Raw genomic sequence first — 22064 nt, forward strand, 5'->3', positions numbered from 1 at the left:
GTTGGGGATGCTTAGAATAGAGTATTGCGGTGGCTCCCGATGCTCCCTACCCTGCCAGGGACTCGGAGTACTTGGCTTGTGTATCTCTTTTTTCAGTTTTTGTTACTCTTTCCTGGGAGGCTAACTCAGAGTGCACAAGGCAAAAACATGCATTTCCCCCTTTAATCTTCAGTAGGGACTTGTAGGAGAGAGGGCGATGTTTAAAGTCAACAGAAATCGTGGGCAAGTTACTTTCCTTTCTGTCATCAAGCAAATGAGAGGATTAGTACAGATACTCTCTCAAATCTTGGCTTAGCCCCCACTGAACAATGGCAGGTTTTCCCCTCTGACCTTTTCGTTATGCTTACAGTAAAGCATTCAAAACAGGGCGAATGGTGTTAGATAAATGTCCTCCAACTCTTAACCGTTTCACCAGAGGCAAACCTTAGTAAATAGTTCACGTTATTTTTTTCAGCGATTTTCCAGGCAGACACATTCTCTCCTTTACACAAACAGCGGCCTTTGCATCTCATACATCTCGGGAATCTCCATTACATTTTTTTTTTTGAGAGGGCATCTCTCATATTTATTGATCAAATGGTTGTTAACAACAGTAAAATTCTGTATAGGGGACTCAATGCACAATCATTAATCAACCCCAACCCTAATTCTCAACAGTCTCCAATCTTCTGAAGCATAATGAACAAGTTCTTACACGGTGAACAAGTTCTTACATAGTGAATAAGTTCTTACATGGTGAACAGTGCAAGGGCAGTCATATCACATAAACTTTCGGTTTTGATCACACATCATGAACTATAAACAATCAAGTCAGATATGATTATTCGTTTGATTTTTATACTTGATCTATATGTGAATCCCACATTTCTCCCTTATTATTATTATCATTATTTTTTTAAAGAAAATGCTGAAGTGGTAGGTAGATGCAAGATAAAGGTAGAAAACATAATTTAGTGCTGTAAGAGGGCAAATGTAGATATCAGGTGTGTGCCTATAGACTAGTATTAATCCAAGCTAGACAAGGGCAACAAAATATCCACGGATGCAGAAGATTTCTCTCAAAACAGGGGTGTGAGGTTCTAAGACTCACCTCTGTTGATCCCCAATTTCTCACCTGATGGCTCCCCTGCGACTGTGCCTGTCTTAGGTTGTTCCTCCCTTGAGGAATCTTACCCGTCTCTGGCTAACCAGTCATCTTCAGGGGCCATACAGGGAAATGTTAAGTTGGTAAGTGAGAGAGAAGCAATATTGTTTGAAAAGGTTAGCTGTTTACTTCTTTGCAGATTTATGCCCTGTGGCTTCTATGCCTAGCATTTGTCTTGAGGTATCTTTACCACTTAGAAGAATTATGATACTCCGTAATTTTCAATATGAGGCACGAATTCTACTAAAGGATTGTAATTAGAAAGGAAGAGGAAAAGCTATAGAAGTAGCAGATGGAAGAAAACATGGGAAGATTGATTATTTCTTTGGCGTATCTTCTTGTAGAGTAACATAAGCATGTATGGGTTTTAAATCTATTACTTTTTTAACGCTCTCTTTTGGACCTGTTTTCCCCAAAGCCGAAGGCTCAGATACAAGCACCACTCCAGATTCTTGTCCTCTCAGGCTCGTCATCCGGTACTCATGTAAGGCCCTCCGCCTCCGCCGCTGCAAGGGAAACACCTCAATGTCTTCGCTTTGTGGGCGGTCCCCTTAGGCTCACTTGACACGCCCCTCAGGCCCCTTTCCAATACCAGGCGCGCGGAGTTCGCAGCAGTACTTCCGCCTCACTTCCTCCTAGTAAATCGATTGGCCACAGACCCCGCACGCAGTGATGACGACACCGGCCAGCAGCGGCGGCGACGGCTGGGAGTCACAGAGGGCTTCCGGAGCTACCGGCCTGACCGCTGAGAGCTGCTGTCATGGCGGCCGCTCTGTGGGGCTTCTTTGCCATCCTGCTGCTGCTGCTCTCGGGGGATGCCCAGAGCTCGGAGGTGCCTGGGGCTACTGCCGAGGGGGCGGGTGGGAGTGGGGTCGGCATAGGAGATCGCTTCAAGATTGAGGGGCGCGCGGTTGTTCCCGGGGTGAAGCCCCAGGACTGGATCTCCGCGGCCCGAGTGCTGGTAGACGGAGAAGAGCACGTCGGCTTCCTTAAGTGAGCATCCTGAGGGCAGCGGGAAAGCGGTGGCAATGGAAACCGCAGGGAACTTCTCCAAGGGGCGCCAAGTGGCAGGCCTGACGCCGTCGTGCGGCAGAGTGAAAGGGCGGGCGCGTCGGGAGACCTGGGCAGGCAGTCCGACACTTTCCTCTCTCCCTTGACTCGGAAACCAGGGTGGCGGGTGCTCACCCCAGGGCCGGAGCGGCGTCGTCAGGTCTTCAGTTCCATTCTGGGCCTGTACGGGGACAGGGGGACCCCTTATTTGTCCCTTGTTGAATTTTTTCTTTCCATCTCACCTGTTCCTTGGAATCTGGCCGCTTTTTGCATTTGTTTCAGTCTTTTGGTAGCTTGATGTGTAGAAAGATGCTAGGCAAGTGGGAATTCTCAAAGCTCAAAGGACTTCTAGTGATGGCATAGACTGGGAGGCTAATGTTGCTGCTTCTAAAATTAATGAGCCCTGGAGTCCCTAATCAAAGCATCCTTGTTTGCCTTGTGGTGGGATTGTTGTTCTTTTTTACACTTAAATTCATCGAGGGATTTACAGCATCACACTTGGCATTTATGGGACTAGGGTTACACTACATTGCTGACACACTTCTGTCCGTTCTAGCTGTTAGTAGAAATGGGATTTCAGCCTGTAAAAGATGTGGTGAATTTATTAGGACTCCAGCAGCAGCCCGCTTCGAGTGTCTTGGCACAACTGTGTTTAAAATCTTTAATTCCTTTCTTGGAAAGTGAAACTTTGAACTGAAAGAATATATTTTGGAAAAGAAGTGTTTCTCTGATGGTATTTGAAAAACCAGACAAATGTGGACATTTACTTCTAAAACTGATACAGGTGCTATTGAATGAAAATTTCAACCTCAGATTAATAGATAATGACAAGAAGCTTACAACCAGTATGTTAATGCTGCTTATCATTATAAATCTGTTATTAGTGCATTCTTTAGGGCTTACCTTAATTAATTTTTTAGTGATACATCTGTCATTAAACTTTGGAAAATTAGCCTGTATTCACTATTTGGCATGTTTTCTGCAGTGTCCAGTTCTTTTAAAAAGCGTGTATTATTTTTATTTTAAAATAATATAGTAATTTTTATTGAAGACAAAGTAGAGATAACCTTAAATTTTTGTTGTATCTTTTACAGATGCAATGCAATACAGTTTTATTGTGTTCTTTTTGGAATCACATGACCTGTGTTTCTAATAGTAAAATACAATACACAGTTGGCCCTTGAACAACGTGGGTTTGATCTGTGTGGGTCCACTTACACATAGATTTTTATTTTCAATAATGATATTGGAGTTTTTGGAGATTTGCAGCACTTTGAAGAAACATTTTCTTTTCTCCAGCAACCATAGGGTATTAGTAATTGTTTGGGGGGAGCCAGAAGTTACACATGGAATTTCGACTGTGCAGGGGGTCAGCACACCTAAACCTCCAGTTGTTCAAGGGTCAACTGTAATAGGGCATTATGATCTGCTTTTATGAGCAGTTTCTGTTACCATTTCATGTTCTTCCATTTGTTTGTAGAAAGGTAGATAAAGAATTAATATGAGGAGCTTGAAGTGGCAGACTTGTTGGAAAAGGTTTAGGTAATTTTTTTTGTACATGTTATGCATGACCAGCTGCTCTTTTCACTCCAGTTACTCTCAGTGAAAGTGCCTAGGGCTTGGAGAAGAGGGGAGTTTCGACTGAAGACTCCCATTGCCACTTCTTGCTCTCATCACTATGTATATAAGTCATAATTTAGCCACTTCTGTGTTTTGGGTCTTGTAGATGTTTTTCAATTTTGGCACAGATTATGCACCATACTTTTTTTGCACTTTTTTTAATGGAAAATTGAAGAAATAAGCTAAAATAAACAGAATAGCTTAGTGAATCCTTAGGTACCCATCATAATCTACTGTTTTGTTTAATGTCTCCTCTGTACCCCATTAATTTTTTTCTGGAGTATTAAATAGATCCTAAACATGATAATAATTTCACTTATAAAAACATTATTATGAGTCTCTTAAAAGATAAGGGCTTAAAAAATTCCCTATACCATTATTGGTTCTACAAAATAAATAATGCCATAACATCATCCATTTTTATGTTACCCCACTTATCTCAAAAATGCTTTTATGAAAGGGGCACAAACACTCAATCACAGTGTAGGTTGGTCACAGGGATGGTAATACAGCATGGAGAATATAGTCAGTGATTCTGTAACATATTTTTGTGTTGACAGCTGTACTAGTGGGGCGGAGGATTTAATAATATGGGTAACTGTTGAACCAATGTGTTGTATACTTGAAACTAATATAAGATTGTATGTCAACTAAACTTCAATTAAAAAAGATATATATAATAAACTACAGGACACTTAAAAAAATAAAATACTTTATGTAATTGTTCTTTCAAATCATGATCCAATAATCCTACATATTGTAGGGTATATTTTTAAAGGTAAGTTTTAAATTTTCATTATAAAATTTCTTATCTTCCTAAAGTAAAATATTTACCTTAGGATGAAAAATATATTTGTGTTTTCTTCTTGGCAGTTAGTTTTGGTATTTGTGTTGCACAATCAGTTCAATTCTGTTTTGTTACAGATCTAGAAAAGTGTTTTGAAATCTGTTCAGTTAGGATCCCATCCAGAAACAAGATACACTCGAATTAGAATGATTCAAGGAAAGTTTAATGAAAGGATTAAACAGTGTAGCAGTGGTGTAGGGAAACAAATAGATTGTACAGTATCCTAGAGTTTACAACCTCAAGGCTACTATCACCTCTAAGCCTGAAGAGAGGAGGGGAAGTGAAGGTTATTGCAATCTAGAAGGGAAGAAAGGACAGCCTCGAGAGGAGCTGTGTCCAGCTCAGGACAGCCAGTCAGAGGTGGCCTCTTAGGGAGAGAGCTGGCAGTAAAATATACTAGACTCATTTGCTTCCCTTCGTGCAGTCTGCAAAGAGAAGGGTGGAGTAAATCTGAAGGGTGAAAGGAAGACTTCCAGCCCAGGAATAAGTTATCTTGATGCTTGTATTTCAGTTCCATTTAGTATGTATTTTGGAGTAGCACAGAGTACCTTAGTTCCTCTTTTTAGTAAATATTGTGGATGTGGCAGTCAGTTACTCCTTTAACTGTGGAGGAGCCTAATAATTTAAGAAGCATTATTTTGACTTATATTATGATACCAGGAATTCTCTGATCAAGTCAGTCCTTTTAGAACCATGTTTTTCTGAAACAAATTTCTTTTTGCTCAAAATGGCAGTTCCTCATTATCAACACTAATTAATTTTCATCTATGAACATGTAATTATCAGCTCTTGATGGGACGAGTTTCTAAGTCTAGAAGGTTTAGAAGAAATCAGTAAGGAAAATGTGGATGGATGGCTTTAACCTCATAAACGTTTTAAACTTTACCTATGCAAAAATAAGTAATCAGAGTAGATGGGAAATATCTGTAGCAAGTGGAACAAATAGTACTTAATTGCTTTTTTGTAAAAAAGGAAAAAACAAAATGCAAATTAAAAGTAGAAAAAAGCACCATTTTAAATTAAGAAATTGTTGGCGGGGATTGACAAAATTGGAACCCTAATTTGAGTAATAATATATATTGATAGTTTCCCTTAAGTGAAGACATGGGTTTAGAATTGGAACTGTGCGGCTGTCACTTATCATCTGTCCCACAGAAGGAAGTGAATACATTGTATGTCAGGGTTCTCTGCTACATTTTCAGAACCCCTTTTTAGTATGATTCTGGAAGCTGAAGTGTGGGGACAACTCTTGCCAGTTTTTATTTTTTTTTTGCTTATTGTTCTGAGTATCATTTTGGGGGCAGTTGATTTGGGAGCTAATGTGATTTAAAACAAAAAATATGCTATTGATCAGAAGTGACTAAATATGATTTTCATTTTTCTAGGACAGACGGGAGTTTTGTGGTTCATGATATACCTTCTGGATCTTATGTAGTGGAGGTTATATCTCCAGCTTACAGGTTTGATCCAGTCCGAGTGGATATCACTTCAAAAGGAAAAATGAGGTGAGGGCACCTGATTTAATTTTTTACCAAAGGCTAGGCTACTGAATACTTCATATAGTCCTTCTAGAATTTATAATTAAGGTGAAAAGTTTCTTATTTAAACTATACGCATTCCTTAAAACATTTAAAACATCCTTATGTTTTTTTAAATCTGAGCATTGATAGTATTGTAAAGCTGAATTTCCTCCTGCTCTGGCTTTAAGTTTATTGTAAAGCTCCTGATACAATTATGTAGAGAGGAGATAAGATTACTTTCTATGAGAGCAAAAGCACCGTGAAAGTTGTAATTGAAATGTGATTATTAATGTTTGAAGTAGTTTAACTGTTCTAAACTGGAAATATTACTTGTCACCTGTTTTTCACTGGGCTGTTTTCATAAAACCTCTTAGTACCTATTTGATACTATATTGATCTTGAAATATCTATAGTTCTCCCTTTCTGGAATATTTAGTGTGCATTGAGAATTTAGTATTTCTTGGGAACAATATATTGCATTATAGAGTTTATCTCAAATTGAGGATCATAATAAGAAAAAGAAAAGCACAGTATTAGAAGCTGGCAAGCTAGGAAACAATTTCAGAACTTCTAGTAGATGAACGTACTTTGAGGTTGAAGTGAAAAGAATTTTGGACTAAATGAGGCTTTGATTATGGAATACCACAAACCCATTGGAAATTTCAGTCGAATAAATGTCAACAATGTTCAGATTCGGCCTGTGTTATAACCACAATTTATGGTTTTTTTTTTTAATTGTCTCATGCCAGTAACGCTGTCTTTGGCTTAATCTGCCAGGAAGTATATGAAGCAATTTTATTTATTTATTTATTATAGATTTATTGAGGTAGGATTGACAAATACAAAACAGTATTAAGCGGTACTCTCTCTTCTTTGAGCTATTGCAAAATAACTATGTTGCAGAAATAAAGCATGGATCATACAAAGGCAAAAATAATTTTGGGGTTGGAAGAGCTGTGTTTTATGACCTTTCCAATATGTTCCAATCATATTTAGGTTGATTTGTAAAGACCCCCAAATTGAGCTGGCATAATACAGGTGTCTCGTTAGTACCATAATACTTATATTTGAGTTAGTGTTTACTCCTAAAATATTTTGCTTCTTTCTTTGTGTGTGTGTGGCATTTTGAAAATGTAATATGTTAATATGCTGTAATTGAAGAGTGAGTCACACTAGAGCTGTCTTATCCTTTATATCAGCTGCATATTTGTCCATTGATGCCAGCTCCTGTCGTTGGACAGGTAGGGTTCTTTCTCTTTTAGCATGTATAGTGAACAGAAATAGTTATTCTTTGGTAATGTAAATTCTTGATGTTATCATGAAACCAAGTCCATGATGCCACTAAAATAGATTCATTAGAAGCAAATTACTTCCTCCCCCCATTCTTGAAGTTAAATTATCTTAGAATATTCTACTTTGTCCAAGAATATTCTACTTCATCCAAATTCTAATTGTATTTCTTGCTGTTGGCTATTTAGAGCAAGGGTGAAGCTTGAATTGAAAGTAATACCTTGTAAATATGTTTCTAAACATTTTTTGTTTGAATAAATGGATTGTTTAAAAGTAAATGAACCTTATTATGTATCGAGTTTCTCATTCTTTTTAGAGGCATAAAGATTTGTTTAAAAATATATAGTTAAGTTCTAGTATGATAATAAAAGGACTTTTCATGTATTTTAGAATTGTAAGCTTAGAGGTGGGGTATACATTATATTACAGGTTTACAGGTTCTTTTAAACATTGAAAATGCTGAATAACTGGAAGGAATGAGAGTTGTTAAAAGGGCATACTTGTCTATTTAAAAACTGATTTTTAAAATTCTCTACACTCTGAATTTTGAGTAAAGTACTATAAGCATATAGAAATAGTTCTCTAAATAGAAAGTTTTACTAGATTTTTTATCTTGGATAAAGAGTACTTCCTGCTTTAGTTTTAGGGACTGGTTGTAGTAGTGGGGTTCATATTCTCAGATCCATTCCTAATGATTGGATACCTAAAGCATATGTAAAAAAAAAAACCTATCATTTTAATATTGGGGGTGGGACAAAGTAAAGAACAAAGTGGTATTCATGTAAGGTCCTAATATTATTGCCCAATACTTTGTAAGCATGCCTGGTAAGTTAGTTTCAAATATATGTGGGACTTCCATTTCTGACGTTATGGCAGAATGAAAAATCTTAGAAATACTGCATAGAATACGACAAGCATTTTCTTTTAAATATATAGCTCCCCCAAAAGTAAGGGAAATCTCCAAGGGTTACATTATAAACCCCTTTCTCATCTGAGGGTTTTGCTGTTCTCTAACCAAAATGTTTAGATTTTATTAGCAATGTGTAGGTAGGAGGTAAGCCTTGAACTTGCTTGAAGTCAGAATTAGATCCTAGACTTGGTTCCCCTTTTGATCCCTTGGCAGAAAAATCTCAATCTGGCCCTGGTTTAGGAGGGACAGATCTCTCCTAAAAGGATCTATAATCACAGTCCTACTGTCATTTGAAGTTTTCTACCCTCATATAAATTTATTACTTCCTGCATGATTCAGAAACTTCCCAGCTGAGCAATTAACAAGATAGTCCCAGGTCATAACTGTGGATTCCTGGCAGAGACAACTGCATAACTTCTCTGGAGGGAGATATACTCTGTCTAGGCCCACACATAAATTAAGTCTACTTAGCTTATATTCAAGAAAACAATGTACATTGAGTTAGTAGGTGAATCGACCTCCAAGGACTTTAGATGAAAGAATTAGTTAATGCAGACTCTAAGATGGTTTTAAGGTATATTTAAAATGCTTAAACAAATAAAAGAAAAACTTATTCTTGTCCTAAGAATGAGATACAACCGAAACAGACCTTAGATATGTGAAAAAGAATAAAATAGAACTTCCACAATAAATACAGGCATTGGAACACAAAACCCAGTGCAGTGTTAGGTAACTGAATAGAGGTTTGATGAACTGGAAAATAGATCAGAAAAAAAATTACCCAGAATATAATACAAATAAAGGAATGGACACTGTGAAGTGAGAATGTAATAAGATGTGGAATAAAGAATGAAAAAGTCTAGCATATGTTTAATAGAAATTCCAGAAGGAAATGATAGAGAAAATAGGGGAGGCAGTTGCCAAAAAGTAAACTGTAATATGTGTGAACATGGGTGAGAGTTTCAATTAAGATCAATAAATATGAGAGATGCCCTCTAAAAAAAAAAAAAAAAGTGAACTTTGTTAAGAGTATAAAGTTAAGGTTTGGAACCCATGAATTAATGAAACCAAATAAATGTAAAATATTCAATGCAATGTAGCTTACTACCAATAAACTATTGAAAGAGAAAAAAAAAAAAGAAAAAAAATTAGTGGCTTCTCACAAATGGACTAACAGTTACCAAAGGGAAAGGGACTGGGGAGGATGGGTGGGAAGGGAGGGATAAGGGTGGGAAAAAGAAAGGGGACATTATAATTAGCATGTATAATGTGGGGGGTGGGTACGGAGCGGGCTCTACAACACAGAGAAGACAAGTAGTGATTTTACAGCATCTTACTATGCTGATGGACAGTGACTGTGAAGGGGTACGTGGGGGGGACTTGGTGAAGGGGGGAGCCTAGTAAACATAATGTTCTTCATGTAATTGTAGATTAATGATACCAAAAAAAAAATTAGTGGCTTCTCAGGGCTCACTTGTGCCCTCCTGGCTCACGCCAGGAGCTCTGTCTGTCCTCTCACTGTATCTCTCAATAAAAGTCTCCCTGGCTTTCCTAAAAAAAAAAAAATTAGTGGCTTCTCTGGTGAATATGTAGTGTTTTCTGTGGCATTGTTGTAGGTCTTTTCTTAAATCACAAATTTTTCTTGCTAAATACCCTTGAAAATTTGGTATATCATTAATGCATATTTCAGACAAAAAAATAAAATTCAGCATTTTTATATATTTATAACAAAATTAATTTATTGTTAAGTATAATCAAAGTGCTTTAGAACTGGAAAGATTCTAAAAGAACTTTTGGTATAACCAGAGAAGAGCTTGTCTAACCCCACAAGCCTAGGTAATAACAGCTACAGCTGGCAACTTGGTCTCTGATTCCAGGTTTAGTGTTCTTTCTCTAAATTTGACCAAGTATTTTGGACATACAGATAAAGTTTTGATCTCCATGATCGAAAGTTTAGAAGCCAAAGCATTTTGGAAAAAGCTAAAGATAATTAGAAGGCATTGCTGATATATTATAAGTAGTTGTTTTAACTAGTAATGTTTTTAATAGAATTACCGATTCTTTTTTTCATGTTGTTTTATCAGAGCAAGATATGTGAATTACATCAAAACATCAGAGGTGGTTAGACTGCCCTATCCTCTCCAAATGAAATCTTCTGGCCCACCTTCTTATTTTATTAAAAGGGAATCATGGGGCTGGACAGACTTTCTGATGAACCCAATGGTATGTTTCAAGCTACAGTAAAGTATCTTTACTAATCTCTAATTTGCTTCCAGGCAGTTGAAAACTTCTAACCCCTGTGAGAAAGAAAGCTGCAGTCAGATTGTTGGATGAAAGGGTGATGGGGAATACTTTATGGATTTCAGGAAAATAGTAGCCTTGGGAATACATTCTAAAAAGAATATAGTGAGAATTGCATGGTAGATTTGACATTAAAACATGCAACAGAAATTAGGTAAGTGCTTTATGATGAAATATTTTAAGATTCAAATAGAATCAGAGTATGTGGTAAGTTACACATGGAGCTCACTGTCTCATCCTTCATACTACCTGCACATTTGTCCTTTGATGAATGTGCTGTCATTTATTAACCAGCCCCTGTTGATGGCATGTAAGGTTTCTTCTTTTTTCTCATGTGTGGTGAATAGAGAAGTTACTCTGTTGTAATTTAAGTACTTAGTATTATCATGAAACTGATGTTATGGTACCCACTAATAATAAAACACTAATAGAATATATTCCTTAGAAACAAATTGACTTTTTTTGGGTGTTGCTGTTTTTTGAAAGCTGAATTGTTTAGAATTGTCTATCTAAATGTTGATCATATTCCTTGCTAATAGCTATTTGGATCTCAAAACAGGAATGTTTGGGGGCTGTACATCCTTTGAGAGGAATAAATTAGTATCTAGAATCTGCTATCAGGCATAAAGAAGCCAGAGGGTAGAGTGAATTGGAGAAATCAGCAAGGAAACCACAAGCCTATTGAGGAATATCTTCCATATTCTCATTTCTGAAATTCCATGGAAACATATCCAGTTCTGGAAGTTTCTAGGTCATTTTTTCAAAACTGATCTGCTATAGTAGTTGCGTAGTACTATATTATAGGCTCTAGAGGATATACCTTAGTTAGAGGGGTGATAGAGTGTTTTCTTCAAGAGCCACAAAGTCATCGGGAAATAGACCCTAGCTGGCCATGAGGATCACCAATCCCAGTGGCAGACTACAGACAGAAGAAAGTGGGTAGTTCCATTTGCAAACTGTTAAAATAAAACTGTAAATGCTGTAAAATGGTAGGTGGTACAAATATGAAGCATGGTGTCTACACAATCCAAACATACACAGATAAGGCTCTTAAACTCTACAACAGTCAGACTTGAGGAGCACCTTGCTGTCAACAGGGTTGGGTCAATAGAACTGAGGTGATGGCTGCTGTTATTCTATATATAACATCTGAATCTTTAATTTCATCATTGGCAGTTAAGTACAGAGTTTGTTCTACTGTTGAGTGGAAAAACATTTTCTGAATTTTTTTCTTCCATAGGTTATGATGATGGTTCTTCCATTATTGATATTTGTGCTTCTGCCCAAGGTGGTCAATACAAGTGATCCTGACATGAGACGGGTAAGATTACCACCCAGCTATACATTTTGAACCATATTTTGATGCCTGGCCCATCCATTGTGGCAGAATGGCTTGGAGTTTTTCAGCTTTATCCTAATTTCCAAGCCAAGTTCATTTAGAGGGTATGTTAACACAGCATTATGTTCCTGGCATTTAATTAGTTGTTTCCATTGGACCAGATAAATACGGTTGGTTCTGCCTGGTAAGAGCCTGCATCTCTTCATATTGCTAAAAAATTTTGCTTAGTACTAGTCCCTTTGTGCCTCACTTGTTAAATGGTTGAAATGTATACCTAATACAAATATTTTATAAAATGATGACTTCTTATAATCTACATATACTTCACATAACTTTTCAGAGTACACATTTAATTTATGTGTTTAGATTCAAAAAAGAAATTGGGATAGAGCAAAGGAGAAACAGGATAGTGGCTTTCAAACTCTGTACTACAAAATCATACTGGTTTGGCAAGGGGGTGGGAGAGTTGCCAACTTCAACTTGAAATAAGATACTTCAAATTTATTGTCACCATTTTGTCTCTTTAAATATTGGCTTCTATAAAAAATATCTGCAGAAATTTAAAAAAACCATTATGCCTCTTTCACCTGAAAACAATCAATAAATATTTTTTGAGTTCCAGGTTTTTCCATTATGTTTAATGTATTGATGTTTTGATGCCTTATTCATTACTGAATAACATTAATCGATTTTTTTAGGTTCTGGATACTAGGGCTAAAAAAATGCATTGTATGCCATCCCTGTCATCAGCAAGGTCATAGTCCAGTTAAATGTAGGAAATAGAATGGATTTATAAAACACATCAAGGGAGAGAGAGAGTGTGTGTGTGTGTGTACTTTAGATGAGAAAATAAATATACACATAAAATAAATATACTTGCTAAGGTAGTAGGTAATTAAGTTCTATAGAAAGTAAGGCATTTATTCCAAGCTGGAGTGGTAGAAAAAGCTTCATGAGAAAATAAGCCATTTCAAGGTGTTTTATTGCTAAATTTTGACATCTTTGTTTCAGTGTTTGTCATAAAGTATACTTCCTATGCAACCCTTGTATTTGTGAAGCCAGTAAACTCTCTATGGTATCAATAGAATGAAACATTTGAAGTCACAGTGGATTAAAATTTCATTCTTTTCAAAGTGCTTTGCACAAAGTAAGCAGTATAAAGTGTTGTCCAACAGCTTCAGAATTAAACAGATTTGAAAATAGAGATGGTCATGTATTTTTATGACCATATATGGCCATATATTTTTATGGCACAGGGGCATGTTACCATATACATTTATTTCTTGACTATTAGGGCATGTTAACATATTTGATTTATGTTCATAATGTTGCTTTACTGGCCTTATTTGTAAAAGCACTTCTTAAAAAATCATGTATAAATCCTACCTTGGGGAGAAAGTGCAAGCTAATATCTAGTGGTGGTCCATTTTAAGTGATAATACAGTATTTGCTGTTTTTTTCATGTCTGAACTAATTCAGGTTTAAGTTCACTTGGAATGTCACATGAAATTCATATCAGTATTGTCAAAAGGACTTTATAGGTGGTTGACTTAATAGGGAAAGATAAACCTCAAAATAAAAGTACCGAACCCTTAGGAGGTCCTGCCAGTGACTTGTTTGTAACATTTGTGTTGGTTGCTTAGCTGCTGTAATTGAGGTCATCCAAGCCATATAGTATTCATAGATTTACTACTTAGGGCCTTAGGAGAAAGTCTCAGAAATTTTTATGATATCTTGATATAAAATTAAAAGTTGATATTCTGGTATCTAAAGAAAATGTGAGTTTAAAAAACATTCATTAGAACAAAGCATTTTAATCAGAAAACGTAAATAGGATGGCAGGAATATGATCATATGTGTCCATTATCAGAGAAAATGCCATTTATAAAAATGTTAGCTGAATCAACCCTAGTCAAGATTTATTGAACATTTACTAAGAGTCAAAATGCTTAGTGGTATAAAGAAGGTATAAAGGATGGTTGCTGAAGTTCTGATGGGTATGACACTGCACCCTTGCTCAGAACCAGTACCTTTCACTTGTTCTGTGCTCCTTCGTCCCTTGTGGAAGTGTTAGTTGTTAAGTGACTTGGAGATTCCAGTGCCTTTTGTGCTGTGCTTTGTCTTCCTGCAGGAGATGGAGCAGTCCATGAATATGCTGAATTCCAACCATGAGCTGCCTGATGTTTCTGAGTTCATGACAAGGCTCTTCTCTTCAAAGTCATCTGGCAAGTCGAGCAGTGGCAGCAGTAAAGCAGGGAAAAGTGGGGCCAGCAAAAGGAGGTAGTTGGGACGCCCACAGGTGGCGTTTGCATAAACATGGCAGCACTGGGTGGTATCCAAGTCCTGAGGGAAACCGTGTGAGGCGACTACTGTACACTTGAGTCATCCTTAAAGTTGATCTCTTGTAACTGTTGTGTGTGGTAATTTTAGCACATATTTTGTACTTGGTACACAAGAAAACCCAGCTTTCATCCTTTGTATGAGGTCAATATTGATGTCACTGAATTAATTACAGTGTCCTATAGAAAATGACATTAGTAAATTATATGAAGTACTATACATTATGTATATTAAAATGTCTTAATCCAGAGATACAATTATCTTGTCATTTTTTTCATGATGTTTCTTTTATTCTTGACAGTTTATAGCTTTCACTGTATGAGGCTTGAAATTGATTTCTGTTTAAAAAGAAGTGGTTATTTTTAGAGGTGTGCACCCTGGTTTTTTGTATAGGTAGCCCCTTCAGAATTCTCTGTCCTGCCTTGACATTTAACATTCCTGATGTTTGAGGTAGGACCATGTGTTCCTGATCTAGTTTTAATTTTTATTATGAAGTTAGTTTCACAGTATGGATATATGAACTAGAATAGATGTTATCAGTTTTTAAATTCTGGTTAACATCTATGGTATTCATTATTGAGTGTCAGCTACATGCTGTGATTCAAGGTAGGACACAGAAATGGATGATGTCCAGTGCCTGTCCTCAGTAGAGTGTATTATTAGGGGGGAAGCATGAGTAACATGCTTTCTAGAGTCTAAGGATAGAAAACCAACCTTAGAGCTCCATGTTGTAACGTTAGTAGCATAGCACAGGGTAGCTTTGAAATCCCCTCATCTCTCCATCATTGATTCTCAGAGTTGTTGGAATATAAATTACTACCTTCCAATCAGGAGTATCTCAAAGACTTTTTATTTCAATAAGTTAACAAAAATTTCATGCCTTTTCTTCTGGTTTTAATTAAAGAGGAACTCTGAGGCTACAGTATTGGAGGGCTCCTGTCCTCTCCTATGTTAAATAACTCCTCTTTTGCTTTCTTAAGGTTATAAGATCAGTAAAAAAACAACAGAAGAAAGATTGATTTCAAACTCTTATTTTCCTTTTTGTAGTAGGTGCCATTGTTCATTTTGAAATGAGGTATGTAAGTTTTCCTCTAAAGACAGAAATGTCCTGATGCAGGACATTTTATTAACTGGATCTCTGTGTGTGTTATATGTACTCTAAAGTTACCAAACTGGTTAAGCAATGAATGATTAAGGTGGGCAAACTTAAAATGGTAGAAGTAGGTCTTTTAAAATAGAGTCATTTGTTGAGAATAATTAAAATACTAGAACACTGTTTGAAAGTTGCAGTTTAAAGGTGATAATATAGTAAGAATCATAGTTGTATGACCAGCAATCATTTGAAAAATGTTCAGAATTTGGGTTGTCCAAATTTCACATGGAATACCTAGTGACCAAGAAATTAGAAAGCACTTTGAAGGAAATTACCATTTCATGTGCTAAGAAACTCTGTTTATTTTACATAGATTCTAATGCCATCTGAGTATAATATATGTTACAGAATCTTATCTTTGTGTAGACCTTCATCTAATGCTTAGTGTGCTTACAGGTGCAGAAATCATTGTATATTATTAGGGGGTTTGAGGTTCAGTGCAAAGAGCCTCTGCTGAGCTGCTAACTTGCTTTGTGACTGGGCAAGTCACTTTCCCTCTTTGGACCATGTCTTGTTCATTGTGTTTCAGCCCTGAGCATGTAGGCACACAATAAATGTTTAATGAATTAATAAATAGATGGGCCTCAAATGGCCTCATCTGTAAATTGAGTGTTTTGGATTAGACCTGTGTATTCCAGATCTAAAATTCCACTCTAATTTTAACCCAGTCCTATTTTATAACCCTTAACCATGTATCAGTGTCAACTTTTTCTTATTTTACTCCCTTGGTGGCTTTCTGCTGTACACCATCTGGAGACAAAATATTATTTTGCTCTTTTGTAGGGCCTTTCTTAGATTCAGCTTAAATTTATTGCCTTTTAATTGTAAGCTTTGTGTTTTAAATTAAGTTAAGCCTGAGTGGTGATTTTTTGTAACATTTTTGTTGCCCATTCTTGTCACAAGATGGTGACTGACCAGGATAACTTCTCCATGGTGAATCCATAGCTTCCAAGTTTTCAAGCAGTTTTGTAGTTATTCAAACCTCAGGCCTCCCTCATTCCCCAAGTCAGGTCAACATTTTGGAAAGTTTCAGGATTTTACTTAGCCTGCCCAAAGTAGTAGAGTATCTTATTTTTTCCACATGATTCCTCTGACAGGAGGTAAGAAGCAATCACTCAGGGTATTTTTCAGTAGTTGGAAGTGTTTCAGGGTCCTGATGAGGAATGAGGAATGTCAGCAATGATAACGGAGCTTTTTCATTTAAGTAATCATTCAGACTTTTAGGAGATTTGGAGTTTTTTTAGTTCTCAACTAAAAAAAACTATTCAAAATATTTCTATTAACTATTAAAATTAAAACAAATATTTTCATTTTGTTTATTGCCCTCAGGTCATATTGCCCTCCAGGTCACATATAGACATTTTTGCATGTTTTCTATACCATTTTGTATTTAAACCCAACAAAATTCTGCTAAGCGCTAATCTCAGGGAAACAACAGAAGCAAGTGGCCAAGTCCTTTAGTTTAGTTAAAGGAGTATGTTGAGGCAGGACTTAGTTCATACTGTGCTCTTTTGACATTTTAGGTATAATTAATGTCATAATTTAGAGTCAGTTATTTTTAATTCATAAAGTATATGAGAATGGTAAAAGTTTGTATTATTCAGGAGAACTTGAAGATAGGTTTTGTAAAATTCAGATGTTGCCTGTAGATTGTGAACATTACAGTCTTTAAAAAAGATGAGGTATTAAAGGAGCAACTTCAGAAAAAAACCCCAAATAGCACCAAATATTAGCTTATCTTTTTTCCCACAGTAATACAACTTCATTATAGGAGCATAGGGGAGCTGAAGCTTTTCAAAATGGCTACAGTCTGGTAGGATTGAGTCAGCCAGGCAAGTAAATTTGAGAAAAGGGAAAAATAAGAAGGCCAAGTAGTAAATAAGAGGAATGCATAGAGCCATAGAAACTAGCTGTGCCCAGCATTTCAATAGAAAACTTTTCACAAGACATTTAATTCCACTAAAATTTAATAAACCAGTAATTATTGAAGATTCTTATCTCTACTTCCTTAAGTAATTTTGAAATAAAATCCCATATATATGGATGTAAGTAATTTATTCCACTCATTAAGTTCCTGCTACATATATTTGAATATTTAAAAACATTTCTAAAGTACAGTGAACAAAAATTAGAAAATATTTAGTATTAAATGATCCTGAAAGTTGGCACAAGGAATATGAAATAGAATCATTCTGAAAGTGTTATGATTCATAAGGGACCATGAGAAGATATATAAGGAAAGCAAGCTTTCTTGCAATAACTGCTATCATGGAGTCTTGTGCATTACATATAAGAAAGAAAAGAAAATACTGTTGTGTACTTGTCTCTCCACAGAACTGGATGGACAGGACTTCCCACCCACAGCTGGTTGGACTAAGGGTGGGACTTGAGCCAGTCAGTTGGGTGGTACTGGATCAGAGAAGGCAGTATGTTGATCCTAAATCACACGTAAGCAGAATCAGCAGTGGAATCTACAAGTCTAAGGAATCTGGCCTGCAAAGAGAGTATAGGAAATGCCCAGGTGGGAGATATCATGACCCCAGAGGTGATGGGGAGAGTAGCTGCTGGATAATCTTCAGGTTCATGGAGACATCTGCTCTTGCAGTAGATTCTGTGAAAGCCTCTTGAATCCCCACCATCTATCTTCACCCTAACCCCTTACTTAACCACTTGACTAGATGACTACTGTGTCCAGTTTTAGGCTGCATCATAGGATACACAGAAGGTCAAGAGGAGAGCTGCCAGTGATTAATATTTGTGTTTTTCTATTTAAATCCTACCATATTAATATAGTGATTCTCACTACTATATTAATATATCTAATAATCAGATATAGTTTAGGAAGGATTAAAGGGCCTCCAATTTTTGCAGTTTGGTTAAGAGAATGCTGAGGGGATTTTTCATCATTTTGATAACCCCTTTAAAGCAAATTCTGATCAGCTATATCCACTAAATGAAATCTGAGAAAGGAAAGGTACTTAAGTTGAAGGAGAAGTTAGTTAAATTGAAGAATTAGTTTGTTGTGAAGAAATTCTTGGCATGGTGAAAAAAATTTGGGAAATGCTGGTGACTATATTTACTTTACTTTTCTTGGAGTTCTTAAAAAGACTGGACAAAAAGTCAACTCTTAAGATGATTTAAATATGGACCTACCTGATGGTCTTTCAAAATTCCTTCTCCCCCAAAAAGTAAATTATTTTATTCCTAGAATGTGAAGAATGGTAGGATTGATAATTTCTAGAGGAAAAAATGAGATATAGCAACAAAATTGGACTGGGGAAGGGAAGAAGAAAATCTGGACTGTGACAGTATATTTCCTTCCTTTAATATACATTTGCTGAGCTGTCACCCAGTCTACCTTTGTAACTGGCTCTCCACTGAGAGTGGGTGCAACCCAAAGGAGTGTTCTCCCAGCCAGCTGTATTTGTGGAATGTGGCCCTGTTTTTATGGACATAGCTGATTGTTCTAGGAGAGGTATCTAACCCAGGTTTGGTGAAAGGCTATTCTGTGGGAGTTTGAAATTAAAACTGAGGGACTAGAGGAGTGGATTGTAACATACAAACTTGTGAAAAGTTCATAGCTATAAATTCTATGATGTGAACCACAAAAAAGAAAACAGGTTCCAGAGAGAAAATACAGAATAAAGCAGATGCATTGAGACAAGTGAGATGGAGGAGGAATTTTGAGAGCCGTCCCTTCTTTCACATTCACCCCTGAGGTGGCTGCAGTCTTGCTGTTGAGTTCCATGGAGCATCACTGGATCTTACAATCTAGTGTCCGTGTGTCTTTCCTAAGCTAGCTCCAGGTTGCTATCACTTGAACACAGGTGTCCTAACTTACATGCTTTTCCAGAACTGACCGAATTGATCTCCAATCTGCTCCTTTTCTCTCAGTCAGTACAAAATTGGCTCTGTTGCTTCCTTGTCCATTTTGAATGAATGGGTCAGAAGGAGCTTTCTGAATTAAGGGAGAGATTGGGTGAGCACATGTCCTGGTCCATCACTTACTAATTGCATAGTCTTGGGAAAGTTACTTTATTTTCCTAAGCCTTAGTTTTATTGTGTGTAAAATGGATCACAAGCTTCATATGCAAAATGGAGGGAATATCTACTTCACAAGTAGAATTGTTCAGAACACTACCATATTATCTCATTTAATATTCACACTAACCCTATGCATATAAGACTTCAATGAAAGTTTGTGATTATTAATGTTCTTACTTTTCAGATGAGGAAACAGGTTAAGATGTCCCCAAGCTTAACAACGGGTAACCCAGAGTGAATTCTGTTAACTACATAACAAGCTATAAGTAGTTTCTCTCACAAGCTAACTAAAAAAACCTAAACATTTATATACCCATAATCAGCAGTCAGCCATACATCTATTCTGACTTGCCCGCTCTTTGCCTACTTTTACTGGCATGATCTAAGGACTTGCCTCTCTCCTTTCAAACACGCCTATGAGAGAAGGGTGGTGTAGTCAAGAGAAATTGACTTCTATGACAAAGCAGTTCTAGTCCTAATTTTTTGAGTATTTTGCCATTCTTCAGTGGAAGCTTTATATGTGCTCTCACCTCTGTGCCTTATCAATCATTTCCTCCTCTCAACTATCCACCCCATCCCTGTCCTTCTCCCTTGTCTACCTCTTACATCTTCTTCAGGACTTAGTGTAAAAATTGCCTTCCACTGAAATCACCTAATGTCCCCCAGGTTTAGAAGAGATCTTCTTTGTCTTTCATGCCTGTGTTTACACCAACAAGCACTTAATTTTATTGGATTTTTATTTCTCTCTATTCCCTCTATGCACCCTAAGCTCCTTGTATTGTAAGGCATTAGTGACACAACAGTCCTATCCATACAACAGCCCTATCCTCAAGGAAATGTAGAAGGAATCTTAATTTCTCCTCTAAAATAGTTCCTCGTGGCTGCCACATAGAACTTCATCATGCAATTCTGGGATCCCAGCCCAAATAAAAGAGAGAGAGTAGAGACCCATGGTGAATTAAGCTTCTATTTCTCAGGGCACCACAGAGATACTAGCCATCCCAGAAAAATTCCCTACAAAACCCAGGAAGCTTGCCTTGCAACCATCTACTTCAAGTATGCACATGCTTATTTACTAAAGAATACATCTGAAGTGCCTGTACTATTGTATGTGCCAAGGGCTATTAGATGAAGGGACAAAATAGCAAGCAAAACTGCATGAACTCTGGCTTCAGAGCTTAGAGTTTAGTGGGAGAAACAGACATTAATCAATCAAACATATACAGATGTATAATGAAAACCTTGATAAGTGCTCCAAGAAAAAGTGCTTTAAAAGCTCATAACACGGGTACCTGGATGGGAGGGTAGAGGGCAAATGTAGGGCCACTTTCCTGAGGAAGTGTCCTATGAGGTCACATCAAAGACTATTTAGGTAACTAGGCTGAGGCTGAGAGAGGGAAGATAAGAGTAAGGAGCTTCCTAGTCTAAGTTGAGGTGAGAGGGAGGTGGACTCCTGTAGGCACTGGAAGAGCAGTATAGCTAGAGTGCTCCCCGAAGAGGGAGAACACCTGGAGAGGCAGACAGAGGCCCCCTGGATGCATTGTGGACCTGAATTCACCTTATCTTCCTGAGGACACACCTTGCTTCTCTCAGGACATCAATCATAACGGAAAGCCCAGTGTATGGAGTTACATGGTCACTGGCCATACTGATTATCAGTCTCTGAGCAAACTGTAGAATATGAAAATCATTGCCCAAAAACCCATTTTCTTTAGTAGAGAAGTCAGGGTCCCAGAAACTTGGAGGTAATGTGTTAATTGGGAGACAATAAACTATGATAATTGGAGAAAATGAGGCATTCCCTCCTGTCATGCCCCTGTCCACCTCTGACCCAGCCTCAAACCTTTAAATGATGGCTACAGCAGAGGTCTGTGACATGAACACCCCTTCTCTTTCCCTTCATCCTCTTTGTAGCCAGAGGAATTGGCAGGGAAGATGGTTCCTGCTCATCAAGGCCTCCCAAAGGGCTCTTAGCTCCTTGTGAGCTCTTAGCCCTTCCATTCTGAACTAGCTGCTCCCACCTATACTTGAGGCTCACTTCTGTCCTCACTGCTTCAAGTTGTATTTATGTAAATGTTTGATTCTATGTATTTGATTTTGAAAGTGTCCTTGCAGGATCTTACCGACAACTCCTCTAGAATTCTGCATTCCTTCTTGACCTCTACCCTTCAGAAGAAGTTGGATTATGGAATAAGTAGGTTAGGCTATAACCAGACAGGGCAAGATTCTTCTGAAAGGCATATGTCTTGGCATGTAGGCCAAGAGCTGGGAACCAAATTGGAAAAAAAGACCAGAAGACTGTGCTTATGAGAGCTCCTCAGTGGAATATGGGGTATAATGCACATTCCTCTGGTTGTTCTGTACTCTTTACTGAACTTTGCAGTTCAGTATTTAGTGCTAGTTTCTCCTTCTATGCCAAAGAGCAGGTAACAAAGGCCTGTGGAAGGGAAATGTTTGTGCTTGGGGAAGAGAGCCTTCGTCATCCCTGGGATGAGTCTCCTTGTAT

At 37.3% G+C, this 22064-nt stretch overlaps 1 protein-coding gene across 1 annotated transcript; it reads left to right on the forward strand.

Moving 5' to 3' along the window:
• Positions 1-1889: 1889 nt before the first annotated feature.
• Positions 1890-14618, forward strand: EMC7 (ER membrane protein complex subunit 7). Its single transcript, XM_017660811.3, has 5 exons — positions 1890-2137; positions 6047-6166; positions 10466-10604; positions 11923-12003; positions 14153-14618. The coding sequence occupies exons 1-5, from the start codon at positions 1905-1907 to the stop codon at positions 14303-14305; spliced, it is 726 nt and encodes a 241-aa protein (XP_017516300.1). The 5' UTR covers positions 1890-1904; the 3' UTR covers positions 14306-14618.
• The last annotated feature ends 7446 nt before the right edge of the window (positions 14619-22064 follow it).

This window comes from Manis javanica, chromosome 8 (genome assembly GCF_040802235.1).
Source record: "Manis javanica isolate MJ-LG chromosome 8, MJ_LKY, whole genome shotgun sequence".
Taxonomy (NCBI): domain Eukaryota; kingdom Metazoa; phylum Chordata; class Mammalia; order Pholidota; family Manidae; genus Manis; species Manis javanica.